The sequence below is a fragment of the Homalodisca vitripennis genome, unplaced genomic scaffold (genome assembly GCF_021130785.1).
Source record: "Homalodisca vitripennis isolate AUS2020 unplaced genomic scaffold, UT_GWSS_2.1 ScUCBcl_9310;HRSCAF=17761, whole genome shotgun sequence".
In the NCBI taxonomy this organism is placed as follows: Eukaryota; Metazoa; Arthropoda; class Insecta; order Hemiptera; family Cicadellidae; genus Homalodisca; species Homalodisca vitripennis.
The window spans coordinates 1-19541 of record NW_025785419.1 but is presented as its reverse complement, the minus strand read 5'-3'; the positions used below and the strand labels follow the sequence as shown (position 1 = coordinate 19541).

The following is a 19541-nucleotide window of genomic DNA, read 5'->3' as shown; positions in this document are numbered from 1 at the left end:
ATTGGCCTACATGCCAAAATTCACAAAGGCTGATAGTCATCAGAGTTATATTACAAGACAATTTCTCCTTTTAAAGAGTTGATATTATTGTAAAGAAATACATATTTGGATTGGAAGAACTATAGACCTTGTGTCTATAGATTAATTGATATTTGAAAGAGACCATAACAAATTCACCATCGCTTCTATAGCACTATAGGTGTCCTATACAACCTGAGTGACATATTTTTACAGCCAGATTTTATAATTTTTTATACCTTTTCTGTAATTCAACTGAGTTACTGTTCCATTAAAAAAACTTTAGCTTATGGTAAACTATCCTGTGTTAAATTACATAACGTTCACAAAATTTAGTTACAACATTAAATTATGTTAACAGTAGTTTGGGAATGGATTATATTATGTTAATGTGTTATAAAAAATGATAAAGTAATAATTGGATGAATTGATTTTTTTTGTACTCAAGACCTTTGATGTTTGTTTTTTTTTGAAGGTGGATTGGCAGTATAAGTTGTGCTAACATACCTAGTTCGTCACTGGTAGCAGCAAAGGTCGAGTGTTAGACTCAAGTGGAAGAGTTTCCAGATAGTCACCCTTCGATAGCAGCTGTCTTAAACCAAACAACCACACCGCTTCGAGGACTGATAGCAGTCAACTCCAGATATTAAGCATCGTCACTCTCAATGTTCATTCATACCATGTTTTTTACCGCCTCATTGCTCTAACATCAAAGATGGCAGGTATTGAGTGGCCTCATTAATATGTGTTTTCTGAAACTAATTAGGGAATAAAAATGTGTTTTGTATATTAACAATCTTATAAGAGCTAAAGGCCCTTGTTTGTGAAAAAAATTTCCCCGAAGTTAGTAAGCAATGAAAAAAAGGTGAAAAAATATTTAAATTCCGTTTTGACTGACAAGTTTCTCGATCCAGTTTTCCCTTTAACCCCTTAATGGTAAATTTAAAATTATGTTGTTTTTTACAAAGAAAAGTTGGTAGAGATTTAGATAAATACCTTTTTTATTTAAAAAAAAACCACTTCATTAACCCTTTAAGTGCCAAGCACTTTTGACGGGTTGGCGCTGGCCTGTGCCAAGCCTTTTTTGCCAAGCACTCTTTTGGTGTTTGTTTAGTGTTCTGGTAATATAACTTCAAAAATCATCATAATAAGATGATTTTTGTTATATTTTTAGGAGAAAACTGGGCTATAAATTAAAATATCTATTTTAATGATAACACAAATGTTAAAATTTTTAAATTGCCAAAATAATTAAACAAATTTTATTTTTTTAAATTGTTAAATAAAAAAAATTTTAATATTATGTTGTTTATTTATTTGTATGTACCTTTTATTGTATTTTCTTCATAAATAGGGACAAATATACTAAATAAAAAAAGTAACGTACCTTTATAACTAAGTTTTGAATTTTGTTTTGTGTTAGTGCGCAATGTCTAAACTCTGCTCCTGTGTAGAAGCCGACTCTCATATTTGGTAAATAGCTATTACCAACTGTATGAAATTAAATCAAGATGGATATTCTTTTTTTTATTTGATTTGATATGGTATACAATAAGACAATTAGCAGTTTTCAAAATCATTCACAGTTTGTAGTTTTGTAAAATTAATTCAGCTTACATTCCTTCAATTTTACATTACAAAATAAAAGACTCATTGCGTTTGTTCAGTTTGCTTCAGACATGATGTTAAAATAAATAATGTTCCATCACACTGAAAGTAGGCTACTCAGTTATAAAAAAAGTAGTCTATGTCAGTTATAGTTATTCCAGTAAGGTCTATATGCAATATACTATAATTTACAAAAGTAATGTTTTACAAAAGTTACAATTAGTTACATACATGGGCAGTCTCACTGCCACTACCTTTGAGATATCAGCTGTAGCACAACAACGAATACTATGTAATAACAAGACTTTATATGCGTTTGTTGTACATTTCTTTAGCTATTAATTTGAGACTAAGTACAATGCCATGTGCCAACAATTGGAAAACAGAATAATAAATATTCAAATGCCTAAATCTAATCAGCCCTTGGCACTTTTCAGACATATCCTTAGCACTCAAAGGGTTAAGGCAATTTTTAATACACGCAAACAAAAAAAATCATCCTATTTGTGTGTTGAATATTTCCTTGATACAATAAACACTAGAAATAAAATAGTGCAGTCATTGAAGCATTATTGCTCCAAAATTTTTTTACTGTGAAACCGAATTGCAATAACATTTTGGATTTAGGTTCATCTTACCCTTAACCTCAAAAGTGAAAATGATTTGAACTCCGCAACCACCCTGGGGGTGGTTGCCACCCCTGCTTGGTAGTGAATTTTTATTTTTCAAAATAACCTCGGAAATCAATGGGAGGCCTAATTTTAAGCAAAAAATGATCTATAAAGTTTTTCGAAAAAATCCAATACTTTTCAAGTTATTGGCAATTGAAAATTCACAATTTTTTCACGTTTTTCATCGGTTTGTTGCAAATATCTCCAAAAATATACGTTTTATCGAAAGTTTTTATAAAAAAACATCAGGTAAAAAAATAAACATTTAGGTTTTTTATAAAATATTCTAAGTGCAATATTAAGCTAGATATTAAAGATCAAAGCCGTTTTTTATTTTGTCTGAAATTTAATCGATGAGGTCAATGCCATCTAGCGGCGAGCAGATGCATTTTAGGCATTTTAATAAGAAAGGGTTTTGTAGTGCTTAAAATAAGCTTTAAAATGAGCACTATTAAAAAAGTCTTTTTGCAAGTAAAATAAGTGAGCAAATAAAAGGAGCATCTAATGTTTTTTTTTTTTTGTAATCAATAGGTTTCATAAGTGCCATTTCCACCAAAAATTAAAATTAATCATATTCCGCCTAGAATTAACTTTATTTATGAAGAGTTTGATAGATTGTATCAGTTTGGCTGCTTCAGGAGACATATTAAAAAAAAAAACACAATTAAAAAAGAATTTCAAATTTAAAAAAAAAAAAACCACCTTTTTTCATAATATCTCAAAAATGACTACAGATACGTATAAACGTGTAGGGATGAAAAATTTAGGTATTTTTCTGACAAACCAATTTGGTTTTTTTTTTGTTTTTTTCTGTCAAACAAAAAATGACGGAGATATGATTATTTTAAAGAGCGCGTGGCAGCGCAGTTACAGCCTTCTCTTAAGCCCTTTAACTCTTCACCGTTTTTAGAAAAAAGGTTTTTTACTATATATTGCAATAAAGGATGTTGTGCTCTCTTAAATTACCTTTACAATGGTTTTTTTATAAATTGTGATAGCATGAAAATTGAAGGAGTTATGGTCCAAAAACTTATCATATTTTTTTCTACTTAGTAACTGAAAATTTCGGAGTGTGAATATTTTGAGCAATGTGAAAGTACGCAGTATAATAGAGACCCAAAACTATTGTAATGTGTATATATATATATACATAATATGGCTCATGTATTTTGGAAACGTAGGCATGAATACATACCAACGTTCTTATATGTAGCCTATATATAACACATTTGAGTGAATTTCATATAATTTTGTAAATATTTTATTCAATAAATGAACAATTTTTACTCTAAATTAAATTATTTTTAAATATGTAATCATATATATTTACTGTTTTAATTTAGGGGTAGTTTTAAGGGTAGAATATGATAATCATTTTCGAGAGTGTGGGAATAATACTTAAATCCTTTTCATTTTATAAAAAAAAACATTTTAAACAATTTTTTATCAAGGGGTAGTTTTCAAGGGTTGAAAATTTGACAATTATTATAGAGAATATAAAATATTACTTACTCTATACTTACATCTTTTTATGTCATACCAATAGTATTTATTTGTTGATTTTTTATTCAATTTAGGAGTTGTTCCCAAGGGTTGTAAGATTTTCAAGGGGTTGAAAATGATTTTTAATATGAGGTAATTGTGTTAGAAAACACTTTACAATTTTACCAACTTACTATTAGACATGTTTTTCTAGCGATAAAATGGCTCAATGTCAATTTTTTTTCCATTAAGGGGTTGTTTACACCCCTTAAAAAATAATAGGTGGAGTTTAGATCATTTTCACTTTTTGAAAGTTAAGGGTAAGATGAGCCTAATTCCAAAATTTCATGCAAATCGGTTCACAGTAAAAAAATTCGGAGGTAAGACAGTAATTTTTCGCTTTCACAATGACTGCACTAAAACTATGTGCACTTTCACTCCAGGGTGGGTGACATTCAACAAACACATGGTAGCTGTATGTATTGTGTGACTTCAGCAAAGCTCATGATGAGGACTCAGGAATTGTTGACATCTAGTCAGACATAATCACCAGCACAAAATTAGAGAACCGTCCAATGGTGGTCATGGAGGACATGTTGACATTCGAAACAGAAAGAATAATCTGTTAGATAAGGACTTTTGGCTTCCCATAATATCAAAATACTATAACTTCTGGCAAGTAGAAATCTATCTTACCAAATCCGCCTTAAACTAGATAAGCACTAATATAAATATTGAGAATCTCATTTGAGAAAATTATTCATAGTGGCCTCTCAGATCGTACTGCGTAGAGTTATATTGTCAGTTTCTCAGAAATTCGGAGTTAATCCAACCAGAATTGGGCATCGTCACAAGGAAAAATATACAAGTGCTCCGAATGCCTTGGTGCCAAAAAAATGCCAATGGTGAAGATAATTGGTTTTAAAATGCTGAAAATGTTGCTGTAGCTTTCAAAAGACTGCTATATAGTAAGACGTCATGGATCATGCCCACAAAGAAAAATTAGAAATCAACCTAAAATCCTTTGCTAACACTGAGGCAAATAGATTAAAAGATGTTTATTTAAGAGCACTTCATAAATACAAGATGATAGGAACTGTTAACAAAAAGAAGAATCAACAATATGTGAGAAGAACTATGACTTACATTTGAAACTCATAAGAAAATGAGCAGCTCCACACCGTATCACCCATGCCGACAATAAATCCAAGGCTATATGATAAATACAACTTGGTTAAAAAAAATAAACTTCAGTTGAGGAAATAAGCTTGAAGTAGATGGGAAAATAATTGACAAATCAAAAGATGAGCTGATAAGCTAATCATACTTTTTGTTCATTGTTGAAAAACTTTACAAACAACAAAATACAAAACAAAATAACGGAAAGATTAAACGCACTTTACCACCAATACACTCAACTTGGTTAACATGCCTCTGAAAAACTGATGAAAATGTCAAAACCGTCATGAGCAATCTGAAACAAAAAAACTCCTCCTTAGGATTGGACGGGATGTTATTCAAAATCCTAAAATTTTGCTCTTAAGAACTTGTATTATCCTTGGCCAAAAGTTTATCCAAAACACAAAATGGAAGAAGATTGGAAGCTTGCAATTACATACCTATCTCTCACATTTCAGCCTTCTCTAAATCTAGTCAAAAAGTTGTTCTCAGAAGAATACTGAATTACTATACAGAATTATAACTTACAGATAAATTATCATCATGTCTTTACTAAAGGAAGATCTAACACATCTGTAATAATAAAAATGGCTGAAACTTTTATAGACAGCTTAGAAAAGGGAAAATTGATAAACTGGAATAATTTTAGACATTCTAGTATAGCCTTTGACTACCTCAGCCATGATCTTATTTGTAAACTAAAAAAACTGATGGGAGTAACATGACCAGTAAAGGCATGACTGTTTCAAAGCTATCTTGAAGGACAGGACAGCTAATTAAGCTAAGACACACAGAAAATTGAATATGTTAAACTTCCAAGATCCAGTCCCCAACTTGTTTGTCGAGGTGCCCCACAAGGAAGTTGTTTTTAGGGCCAGTGCTTTTTGTTGTCATTCGAATAACTTGCCCCAATACAAGGGAGATGCTTGCTTACCCTTGATTTAGTTTGAAAAGAAGCCACCATATATGGGAAGGAAGCTCCACAACCTCCTTCCACTGGTACTGAGAAATAAGGAAGTGATGGATCTCAAACCCTCACACACAAATGTTTCGTCCCTTCTCCTCTATAGAAAAATTCGCTCAAGGAGCTTTTTATACATAACGTTGTATTTTGATATACACTTGTAAAGGGTTAATTTCTTGTTTTGTCAAAGTAAGATTCAGTTTATTAGAGTAGCATGTTAATAAATAAGAAGTTATTTAAGCTGTTCAAGAATACAAACCCATAAACTGTGGTATTTTAGTTGGTCTTATGTGAAAGATGTTCAAGTATCTAGATAAAACTTATTAAAATTTGTTGTACTTTAAATGCTAAACAATCTTAATTTATTTCTTTTCTGTGTAGGGTCCAATATCAGTGGCTGTATTTGCAGAAGATCATCAAGTGTCAGAAGCATTATGGAAGGTGGCTGAACTAAGAGCTTGCTTGCCAGGAATCAGGCACAATGTGACATTTGCGTTAGTGTCACCTCTGCCAGCAAAAAGCTCTCCACCCCTGTCCATGCCCTCTCCCCCTCCACCCCACCCTTGCAGTCTCAAGCACGACTTGGACACCACTACCACCAACTATGCCACCACTCACAACTATCCTGTCAATCTCTTGCGGAATGTGGCACGTCGAGGCACAGCATCGGAGTTTGTATTGGTTGTTGATATTGACATGTTGCCTAATGAAAATCTACGCCAGGTAATTTTAAATTTACTTTGCAAATAATAAAAATTGGTGTTAATGAATTTTTCAGTATTATGTGAATAAGAATTAATGAAATATATAACCTGTATACTACATTATATCATACACAATAATAATGTACACACAAACACAGGCATGTATTTGCATTCATGAGCACACACAAATGGGATGGCACTGAACTCTTCTCTAATACTGTAGGGAATTATTCTTAGGTTCTGACCATTTCCATCCATATAAAAATGTTAATTTCTGGTGTGTAAATAATTAGAAATCGTTGTAATTTTGATTTTTTTGTATTGACTAATAATTTTCTATTTTACTAATTTTGTAGAATTTGGTATATTGGCTTATTAAGTAGGTATTCTTTAATCTTGTATTTAATAAATTATAATTTTAGAAATCATTTCTAAAAAGGTAGTTATAAAAAATGATAAAAGTAAAACTACTCAAAAACTTAGAGTTACTAAGTAAAGTACAACAATATAGACTAGGAGCCAAGAGCCAATTTGCATTGCTTCGTTTTTTATAACCGTTAGATGAATTTTTCCTAAAGAGAGAAATTGATCATCAGCGACACTAGTCGAAATGGGAGGGTATCAAAAAGTTTATATAGAAAACAATAGAACAAGTGTACACACCGGGATATGTTACAATTCAACCAAGATATGAATTTAAAAATCTGATCACATTTTTCTTAAACTGACACACTGGAAACAAACTGTTTATACATAAATAATAGTTATATAATTTTAAGACAAACTATATAGAGGCTGAAAGTTGCCTCTTTCAGGGTAGCTGATGGTAAATATAACATTTATTTATGTGTATGATGGTTAGTTACCCTTTTGATAAGCTCCCATCGACCTCCACCAAAACTAGTGTAGGTGGAGGTTATCCAAACTTGCATTATCGATTTCAAGAAAAACCAGGTTGTGTGCTTATAAAATGTAAATTGTCTTTGGGCATCTAGAATATTAAATATATATTTTCATTACAAATGCAACAAACAGACTAGTTTAAAAAGAATCTATTGGAAAATGACTGAGCTAGAGTCTGAAATATATCCTAGGCTTGAAAACATTATGAGTGATGGTGTTGTAACATATTTACCTAATTCATCAACAAACTGTCCACTAATAGAAATAGGAAAGGCTACCATAATACTGTTAGAGGAAGAAGGGTGGCTCTCATCCTTGGCTGCGACAGCAATGCATACCACACCTACTGGCCAGCATAAACTTTAGATGTGAGGAAACATCTCCAGTTCATCTTCAACGCATGATCTTGAACCAGGAAACAGAGGGTCAGAACCTATCTTTATTAGAAAAGTAAGGCGAGAGGTATTGGGTATCATCTTAACCAAAAGCCTAAACAATATGAATTTAGTTAGGTGGCATGTCTCACTGTTGGACCATCGTTTTGTAAGGTTCGACTGAGAAGCGGGGGTAGAGACAAATGTGATGTTCAGGCTTTCTAAATCTATTAAACTGGGGATACAAGGACATTCTAGCAGAAAAGTTATTAGGAATGGAACCCTATCAGAAAAACGATTAGAACTGGAAAGTTCGGAAGGTAATTCTAGCCCAAATGGTAGAAAATGCCATAATTAAAGCCTATGAGAAAATGTCCCCTCAGAAGCAATAAACTAAAGGAATTCCTACTTAGAAATACTTAGAAGCAAATCGAAAAACTTCTAAGGGGCATGAAGGACAAAAGAGAAAGAAATTAGAAAAAAACAAAAGAAGAACCTGGAGAAACTTCTATAAAAACATTTAACTATTCATCAGATGCTGCTAGGCTAACATAAAAACTCTTTAAACCGACCACTCAAACCCTCTGAGGTTATTGCTAAAGGCTAATGTCTCCTTCCTTACAGAGTAGGAAGAAGACATTAGAACTACTGCTAAAGACGCATTTTTTCCGGGTGGACTCTTGCCACAAGATGACAATTTCTATTCTCTAGTAGGGTAGATGACAAGCCAGGGAGGTTTCCAAGTCCAGGCAACAATAAAAAAAAGGTTTACAACATTAATTCTTAATGAGCAACATATTAAGATAAAACACTTTACCACGTATATTTTTTAAATTAAATTTTATTTTTTGTTTTAAACATTATAATTACATAACTGCATGAAAAAAGTATATAAAATGTTTTTTTAATTAAATATCTACAAAAATTAATAATTAAAACTTGATATTTTTCAATCAAATAAGTTACAATGCCTATATTTTGGTTAGTGAGTAAAATACTTGTATATTACCCATATTTATATGTTTTAGAAATATTATTTGTCAGTATAACTCAAATATGTTCCCTTGAAAATAGCTGTGGTAAACGTGTTGTGTAGCGTCCTTGGACTGGCGGGGGTCACGACAAATGTCCGATATTACTGTCACTCATTTCCTACATTAGAGTCTCTACATTATTTATATATAACTAAAAACACAACACATAAAACACAGCTGAAATAAACATAATGTAAATGTAAGGTTACTTCAGAATCACTGATCACGAGTTATTTGTTTTGTTTACTTTACAATGATCGCATGGGAAAAGGTGGGAAAACAAATAACACACAGGTTTATTGATACGTGCTGCTACCCTACTAAACAGAAAGGCGTATTAAGTGTACAGGGGTACATTGACAAGTGCTGCTACGTAGTAGGTGACGTTTGAAAGTAACGTGTGGTGACAGTGCGGCAGCCAGCTGGAACGCGGCTGGCGCATATATACGGATGGCGCTCGGCAAGGGGGATTAAATGGGCTATTACATCTTTCAAGCTCTTCAAGTCACTATAGAGGACAAAGTCTTTCCGTCTTCAGCTTTAAATCATACAGGCCTATCAGCCTAACCTCCTTCATGGTTTAAAACTATGGAAAAAAATAATAAATAACTTAATCTGTATCAACATGCATATGTGGATTGTAACCCCTCTTTAAAAGTCGTCAAGTAAGAGCAAAGCTTGGAGAGGAATATGCCACAGTTATGGCCCAGAAAGGGTGCCCCCCAAGGAGGGGGTACTGTCTCTCTTTTTATGAACAATAGTGGTGGATGATCTCTTGACTAAAGTAGAAGAAAGGGGTATAAAACTATAAGGTCATACAATGTCATCACTGAACAACCTAGTGCTTATGGTCAGGGGAAGAAATAAAGACATGTTGGAATGCCTCACTCAAGATACCTTTATAACTTTATAAGCAACTGATGTCATGGGGATGGGCCTGAAGATTAAGCCCATCACAAACATGTGTAATAACCTTCACCAGAAAAAGCTCAACCTGTATTCTGGTGGAATAAAATATTTTTAAGTGGTCAAGTGTCCAGGAGTAGTTTTGGACAAAAAGGCTCACATGGAATCCTCGTATTGAAAATACTACGTACAAGTAACAAAGGCTTTTAGTGCTTGCAAAAGACTCTTTGGATATAAATGGAACTAAAACCCAAAATTATATATTGGATCTATGAAGCTATAATGTAACCAATGGTCATATGTGATATTTGTAAAGTAGAACAAAATACAGAACCCAAAAGGCTACAGTCTTTCAAAGGTATCTCATTTAAGTATTACCAGGGCAATGAGCTCCTGTCAACTCTCGAACTGGAAGCAGTTACACTGGGAGACACTCCTCTGGGGCAGGAAGTAAAGAAGATAGCCGCATTAAGTGCTATGAAGCTGCTGAGTAGAAAGGTGATTAAACCTACTTTCCTCAGAAGGATACATGGTAGTAATACAAGAATTTCCTGAGGTCGAAATGATAACCTATGTTTCTGAGTGTATTGTTAATAAATAATCCTTTGGAAAACCATATTTCGTTCCCTACTAAAGGTGTTCTGAAGTTTTACACTGATGGCTCACACCTAGACTCTGGTGCAGGTTTGGAGTATATGAGCCAGGGTACAATATTAGCAGAGGCTTTAGGGAAACACGCCACGGTCTTCCAAATGGAGGTCATGGTAATTTAAACATGTGGCAGAAAACTCACACAAAGGACACCTAAAGGTTCAGAGTATTCAATACTTTCAGACAGTCAGGCAGCATTAAAGGTGCTCGACCGCCTGCTCCTTTGACTCAAAAGCAGTATGGGAATGTAAAAATGCACTAATGGAACTGGCAAAGAGGAACAAAAGTTGCCCCTGGCTGCATGCCGGGCTATAAAGCAATTAATGGGAACGAAACAGCAGACTACCATTGCCAATATAGGCTCTGAAAGTCTTCTGGTAGGAATAGAGGCAGGCAGTGAAGTAGCCTTCTCTTACAGCAAAGCTCTAGTAAATGATTGAGAAATAGAGCATTAGATCCAAAATTTGTAGAGGTCTCAGGACTCAAGCAATTGAAAATGTTTATTTCACCATATGCAAAAGAATGGTCAGTGGTCATAGGTCAAAGCAAGGATGATATAAAACTAGTATTAGGGACACTGACAGGACATGAGCCTCTAGGGAAATACCTGATGAAGGTGTCTAAAACCATACTGATGAATGCAGAGTCTGCTGAGAGGCAGAAGAATCAGCAGAACATATATGAGTAAACTGTCTTCCCATTTGTAAAATCAGAAAAAAATTCCTAGGAGGTTATCTCCTCAGCCCAAAGGATATCAGAGAACAGGAGCTCTCTAAAGTGTTATAGGCTTCTGTAAAAGCCTCAGATTCTGAGGGCCAAAAACTTAGGTAAGGGATGTCCTTTCAGGACTACGTGCAGTGAGTTTTGTCTCTTTCCCTCTTAAAAAAATTGTGTTGAGTAGCTGCAGCTCTTATTGATGTGTTGGGCTCCCCAACGAAGTTTACAATACATCTAATAGACTTATCTTAATTCGTTACAGATTCAGCCCTTCTACTTCTTTTCATGTTATTTAAAACTGTTTCTTCAAAACATTGTACTGTTGGATTTAAAAAATACTGTGGATTTTGATATGAAATGGTCTGTATGGAAAACTGTTATTAAATAAATGAGCAACCTATTGGAATGAACTGAGACTGACTCCTTAATCTCTCATCATAAGTACTTTAATTCTTTTACTCTCATTGAGAGATATCATAAAGTTTAAAAGTAAAACACAATGTAAAAGACTAATTCGCAAAGTTTTGTGACAATTTAAGTTAAAAACTAATGTATGATACAAAAAAAATACTAACTGGCTTTCACAAATTTAACCATAAAGTTTAAGAAGGAAATTAAGTTTCCTGTCTAAATACTCTAAGAACAATAAGGATATATCTTGTGAATGTCAGAAAAATTAATTTCGTCAAGTTGACTTTTCAAAAATTATATTTTCAAAGTTCAAACAAATTTGGCTTAGGGATTAAAGTAGTAAATAAATAATTACTGATTGTTATAATACAAATATTTTTTTTATTTTCTTAGGACTTCTTTGCATTTGCATCTCAACGAGGACGTGTTTCGCAAGAGGGAACATGATGAGAAAAATGTGTTTGTGGTACCTGCATTTGAGGCAAAAGAGGAAACTCCTGTGCCACGACACAAAGCAGAACTGCTCAAACTCGTAGATTCTGGAGATATGCGGCCGTTTTATGTACAGCTATGTCTTAAATGTCAGGTAAAAATACATAGAAAGATACAAGACACTTCAAATTCATCCTTGGATAAATATTATCATATTGGCTGAATAGGCTGTTGTTTACTCTTTCCCATAATATAATAAATAATACAACATTTAGAACTAGTATTCCACCTTTGTTTTAACTGAAAATATTTGTTGTGTATTCTCAAACACTGACACTCACTCACCCAACACTATGAATTTTATTTATTTTTATGTTCTCTTATGTAGTTTAGTTATAGTAAATAAAATAAAAGTCTGTATAACAATACTAAGATTCAAACATAAAATTTAACAAAATAACAGGAATATATTTTGGAAAATATTTTTGTTTATTTAGTTAAAGACGAAATTCATGTATTTTATTCTACTCAGTATACTCAATACAATGAAGAGAAAAATATAAAAATTACTTTAATAATTATCTTATAACCTTTATTCAATTGCACTTTTAAGTAAAATATTACTCTCAATTGCATTAATACATCACATTTTATTTAACTGTAGAAAAATTTATTACAATATATATAAAGTTTGGTTTTGTATGTTTTTTTATTGTGTATCAAAAAATCTAAAAAATATTTTCACAATAAACTTTTTCAAACTTCACTTTTATATAAAAACATTCTTGCATGCCAACGTACCGGTATTACGGCCGTCGGCTACTCAACTGAAAATCGCCAACGGCCGTAATATAGGTACGTCACGTTTTTCGCCTGTAATTTTCTTATAGTTCATCTTATTGCCGCGAAATTTTGACTAATCGATAGTCGATTAGTTGCTTTGCAACCACAAATTAGTTAATTCCTTTATGGACTGTTTGTTTGGTCGTATTTGAGCTTCGCAGCTGTTGAATATGTTTGGTCGGAGATTGAGGTTACGTTCGTGTTGCTATGCGTTGTTTACGTTTTGTAATTCTCTCATTACTTTTGTTGTTAGGAGCATTTTTTACTATGCCCCTTTTATTAGATTCATTGGTACTTTGGGATTATACAGACCACACCCAGACATGAATCGTTATTTGACATTTAGCTTCAACTGATTAATAGATTAGCGTAGAACAATATTTCGTCACTATAAAACAGGAATTGTCTTATCGCAAACCCCTCCCCATCCTCAGACAGAGGTCAAAGTCGAGCGGTTTAGTAGATAACGTGATTGCAGAGTCTCACCGCCCGTTCGCTTTGTTGTACTTTCGTATTTTACCCCTACATTTCTCCAAACACAAAAATTCAACAAAAACAAACATTACCAAACAAAAACTAAACTCTTTATTGAAAAAAAAACACACAAAACTTGTTTATTATTCTTGATCAAACTCCGCCACCCAAAATGCGAGTGCCTCCGGCCGAAGGTGCTTCTGAAAGCTCACGCTGATGTCAACGAAAGAAAAACATCCCTCGAGATAGTATCTATCAGTAAATATAATTCTAGAGGGGCTGATCAGAAATATAAATTGAATTGTAATGGACAGGCAATTATGTACCGTGCAAAAAAACTTAAATAATCATGTGATGCCGCGCGGCCTGCCGTAAATCGGGATTCTCGGAAAGATAAGATAACAGCGACCACAATACCGATCACAATACCTGGAAATGCTTGTTGATTGATGGAATGTTAGTTCTGTTACTCAAATACATCGTTTTATAATGTTCTAAGTTCATGGAAAAAAGTTTAAGCGAATCTGACCTCATTAACAATTGATAATCTTTGTAAGTTTGTAATTAAAAAGTTTTTTTTTTCGTTCTACAATGTTTGTTTATAATATATCTATAAATTTATATTTTTGTGTTCTTCATACTGGTGTGGTTAATATAATCCCAAAGTACCGATTTGTATAGTGTCAAATATTGATTTGTGAATATAGTGTAACATTACATACAACGTCCATGCAAATTACAAAAACTGTGCCCGTGTCACATTTAGTGAAAAAAAAAATCATAACTGGACTTCTATATAAGGTAGGCTTTTGAAATTTTGTAATTAGGGTTAAGGGTTACATAATAGTTTACTAGGATATAACAGGAAATCAGCCATACATTTTTTTTTTAAACCACTTATTTGTGCTAAAAAAAATGTTTTTTGGAAATTTTAAACTTTTTTTTCTTAATTTTTAACTTTTTTATAAGTTTAAATTACATTTATGCAACTAAAATTTACCAACAGAACAAGGGCATTCATAAGCAAAATAATGGTAAAAAAATCATCAATATCTGTTAAAAAATAAAAAAGTTATAATACATTTAGTGAAAGCTTGCAAAACTGCTGAAAATGCCCTTGGCGTTTATGGGTAGTACTTTTGGAAAATGGGCTGGCATGCAAAGGGTTAATATTCTTACATTTTTGAATGTTATAACAATAATAGAATATTTCTCATATTCTTCATGTTATTGATAAAAAAATTATGAATGATTAAAATTTGAAAATTAATTATTGTATATTAGCTTTCTTCCTTATTGCTTGCAAATTTGGAATGGTCTGGCACCCAAAGGGTTAAGTTGATAGTTTCGGAGAAAAAGCTATTTATTTCAGGAATTTACGAAATTACTCAGGTCATTAACCCTTAGTGATAGAAGCCGCTCTAGCGACGTTCATTCGTTTAATATGAATGATAGATGTCGATGCGTCGACGTTCAAACATGCCTTCGAAATCGTCATCGCTGCTCGGCTATCTTCGGTTAAATTCGGCCGTTATTTACTGCATTGTGTACAGAAACGTCTTCTCTTTCCTCTAGATCTGTCTCCAGATGAATTGTTAAAAGAATAAACAAATAGCTGGTATTTGTTACGACGTTGTTTGTGTTTTACTCGCAGTCGCTAACCTATGACTTGTGTTGGCGCGTTTACCGGTGTTATTTTGTTTATTCCGATCGTTAATAACGTTCGAAATGGCAGATGATTTACGTTAAGAAGATATTAGAAATGTTTTAGAAGATCAAATGAGTGATATGAGTGACAGTGATATCAGTGCAGACAATTTTCCCAATGATTATAATTCAAATCCTGGTGCAGGCCATTCCCTCCAATGCTTACCAGGAAGACAAGAGCGGCTATGTATTGTATGTGGCCACACAAAATAAGGGGAAGATCGCGATTCTAGTGTCCAGGATGCAATTCTGGTGTTTATAGAGAGTGTTTCCATAAATTGGATCATTTTTGGAGACCAAAAGTATCAAGGGAGGAAGAGAAAGCATGATAGTAGTAGTGCCTCGGAGTGAGATGCAAGGGTTTCTTCCATGTACATAGTGTATAATATTTCCATCATAACAGTTTTTTCGAGTAAAATATTGTTGCGAAAACTGTATATATTATTTATCTTCATGAAATTTAGAAAAAATTTGCTTCTTCAAATCTTTGTTTAGTGAGTTTTGTACTATGTGGTTTTTGTGTTAAATTTTGTTTTGTCAAAAACAACAGTTTTTTTTAACTTTTTGAGCAAGTTGTTTTTAAAGGGGATACTGTACAAATGGAATAGTAGTTATTATTTACTTTCAAAAATCGTTTCTTTTATGTTTTTATGAATATTTTGGTATAGTATAATTAGTATATTGTTAATTTTCAATTTAATAATTAATAGATTTTTAATTTAATTTTTTAGAAAGAAAACCCCCAGCGAAAACACTCCAAAAATGCTCCCCTATTCATATCATAATAAAACATATTCATCCACTAGGAGCGGTTTTAAATATTCAATTAATTTGTTTGAAATTTTAGGTTAGTGTTTAGTACTCTATTGAAAGAATATGAGCCAGTACTTCAAAATAGAACATGTGAGATCTTATTTATTGGGATCATCCCAATTACTCTAAAATATTACATAATTCAATTAAATATTTGTTATCGTATATAAATATGTGTACTACACATAATAATGGTTTCTGCAATACAGGACTATGAGTCGTGGCTCAAAGTAAGGAGAACCTTCCTTGCTGCCAGAAACTTGCTCCACTGAGTTTGAGGTCTTGTGGGAAAAAGATCCCTGGGAATCCATTTCTAATATTGCCCGGAATACAATACCATTTTATGATGAACGTTTCAAAGCATGTATGGTTTCATGAACAAGAATTAAGCCAGGTAACATTAAATTTATTATCAACTAAATCGGTTGTTTATATTGTACGCATTAGTTTATGTAAGTATCATTAACACCCTTCTATTTCTTAAAAAATGATTACAGGTTATGTTGAACTCCATGTTCGCGGGCTACAAGTTTTCAAGTACCTTCAACAGCCACGCGATTATCTTGTCATACATCAAGGTGGGTCAAAACTCATTCATCCTTTCCATGCAGATTAAGGATTGCAGAGCTAATGAAAGAAATCGTTATTCGCATGTTTCGGCAATTCAAAATTAGGAGTTAGTAAATCTATAGTACCCTAGAATCCTCAAGACGATGTTATTAATTAGGTTTAAATTATATCTTTTGACAGGGTAATGAAATAAAAAAAAAACAGAATCTGAAAATAGAAACATCGGTTAGGAATCCAGTGTCAGGGTTAGTAGAACAAACAAACTCGGTTGTGATTCACCTTATTTAAATTGTGGCATGTTTTAAAGATGAAGATCTTAAGATTTGAGTTGTTAAAAAAAGAATTCACCGGTAGAGAAATGATATATTCTCTAATATTTAAAAAAACGTACAAAATATTGATGTGATCAAGAAAAATTTTACAGCCTCAAGATATATTGTAATGAGTGTAATTGTGGTTACAAAAAGGGTTTGACCTATAAACAGAATTGCATTTTCTTTTATTGTCAAGCCCCCCAAGATTACTGCTTAAAGAAAGCCCAACTCTTTTGATCTAATTTATTTCTAATAATGTTTTGATAATAATTATAAAATCTAAAATGGGGATGTATATATTTTATAATTAATTCTTTTACAAGATAAATCTTGAATTCTTTGTTTATTTATTTATTAGGTTAAGTATAATTCATTTTTATGATATTGATTGTTATCTTATCATCCTATGACTCTTGAGTTCGTCTATATAAATCATAACGAAACAGTCTCTTTATTAAAATGAACCAAGCACAAATAAGCATGTAATTATTATAGAAACCAGCTATTTTTTATGATTTCTCATTAAATTTAAGAGAACTGATTAAGTTTTATTTGTGTTCCTCCCCCATCGCCCCTAGCCCAACTAGCCACACCCCCCCCATCAAATCCCTTTCCTGCCCTAGTCGCCCACAAATAACCTTTACTTCCCCTCGCCAAAAAACCCAGACACCACCAATGGTGAACCCATGTTTCAATTTTCTAGTTGTAATATTAATTATTTAGAAGATTAATATTTTTAAGGGAATATACAAGTCTTATTAATTCTATTTTTTCCATGGCATCTGTGTATGAATTTTTAGACCTATTTTTTGTTTGTAATTTAGATTTAGCCTACAATTTATGATTTTTTTTATTTACTCTTCATAGTACTTCCCTGTCCAATCAATACAGTTTATTTTATTAAAATATATATTAATAAGTTGGATTTTTGAGCTGGTAAATTAACAAAAATTTGAAAAAGATAGTAAATGACCGATTTTATAGAGCAAAACATGAGACTACTTGATTTAGTCATGAGTTTCAATTGTCGTTTAAAATTGTTGGAGCTATGTTGGTCAAATTAATATTTCACAAATACATTGTTATTAGTAACTATATAGCATTATATATACTCTATGGTCTAAAGTGGTCTTTACAGTGTAGATATTGGCATCAATTTATCTATCATCTAATACGAACGTTCAATAACTACTAAATCACTTAAAGCTAATGTAATTAACATGGTGCTGTTATCCCGAATTATTGAGCATCCGAGTGTACAGATTTAGTTAGTCAAATACGTAATACATGTTCACCTATGACCTGTGCAGTGTCCCACTAACTGATATAAAATCTATCAAAGTACATTGAAGCTTTTAATATGCTATAGCTCTATTATAGTAATTCCGTTTCATTATTTTTGGGGACTTATTTTTCGCGTAAATCATTTGCTGTCTTTATAAATGCACTGATTTGTATTGTGTTACATTAAAACAATATTTCATTATAACACCATCTCTTTTCCAAGGTTTCAAAATGTAAAATTTTTTCAATAGCTGTCTTCGTGTCTCAGAACAATATTCTTAGCATATTACATTATTTATACAATAATAGAACAATGAGTATATGCTCCTACATATGGTCTATGACATCAAAAGATTTTTGAAAGGCTTCTTCCTGAAGACGTAGATTTTGAAATAAATCGTCAATGAATCTGGTTCAAATATCTCCAATAATTGAAGAATGTAAGAGGGGATAAGTGTTGAGGTGTCCTGTAACGAGAAATAACACTGTTTACCAATTTGTACTTCATTTGTATACTTGGGACTGGAAAGCTTCTGGACTCATATTGGTACATAAAGAAAATAATTTTTTTCTTGCTGCCTAACAACATTCCATTTATAGTAGTATTATATGTAACAGAATTTGAGTAACAACATCTTAAAACAAGCCATAAATTTAATATTCATTATTTATATGTGTTCATGTTTTAGGTTGACTATTTGTGTATTTTCTTGTTATTTTTACCTAGATTAGCTTCAGAATTGTGTAAAGTTGGTTTTTATATTGTCTAGAATAAGAATTGTGGGTCATTACTACCAATCCTAATTCTGTTATAAATATTTCCCCCAATCTTCAAATACATTTATCATTTTAAAGTTTCAGTGAGTGCTGGTAATACTTAACCCATGATCTACCTAACTTTCGCCAAAGACTAGTTCATATATAACTGTAAATATATTAGTTTAGTTATAAGTAGTTTAATGAGAGGTATAAAACTGTGATTAATTTGCATGGAAAGGTAGAATGATTAACTTGTTAATTATACACACACTATAAACTAATTTACATTCTGATCTTATGTCAGGCAATCCTTCTTAAGCACTAAAATGAAATAGAAAATTTACTTATTGATGATCACGTTTATTCACCATTTCATCAACTATCTAATAAAATCAAGTATAACAAATAAGCCATTTTAACTTAACTACTTATAAATTAATTGTAAGCTAGAATAACAAGAAAACACATCCCTTTATGTACATAAGATTTAATTTTTGTAGAGTAAAATATTCTTTATAATTATAAATGTTTAATGATCACACCAATAAAATATATTGTAACAGTATTAAGATAATTGTGTGCATACATAAAAGGTTAATCTGTGTACATTAAAAATAAGTAAAGTGTTAATTTAGTATTTAACACAACAAGTAAATTAAAAAAAAAATGAATGTATAGGCAAATCACATGTAACCTATAGCTTAACAGATAAGTGTAGGAAAA

At 32.2% G+C, this 19541-nt stretch overlaps 1 protein-coding gene across 1 annotated transcript; it reads left to right on the top strand.

Moving 5' to 3' along the window:
* Positions 1–733: 733 nt before the first annotated feature.
* LOC124374611 (beta-1,4-glucuronyltransferase 1-like) lies at positions 734–12204 on the top strand (the record flags this gene model as incomplete). The annotated part of the gene is made up of 3 exons (XM_046832796.1): positions 734–740; positions 6304–6645; positions 12016–12204. Coding segments are annotated over 3 exons (403 nt in total), but the record flags the coding sequence as incomplete, so codon positions are not given.
* Positions 12205–19541: the final 7337 nt, after the last annotated feature.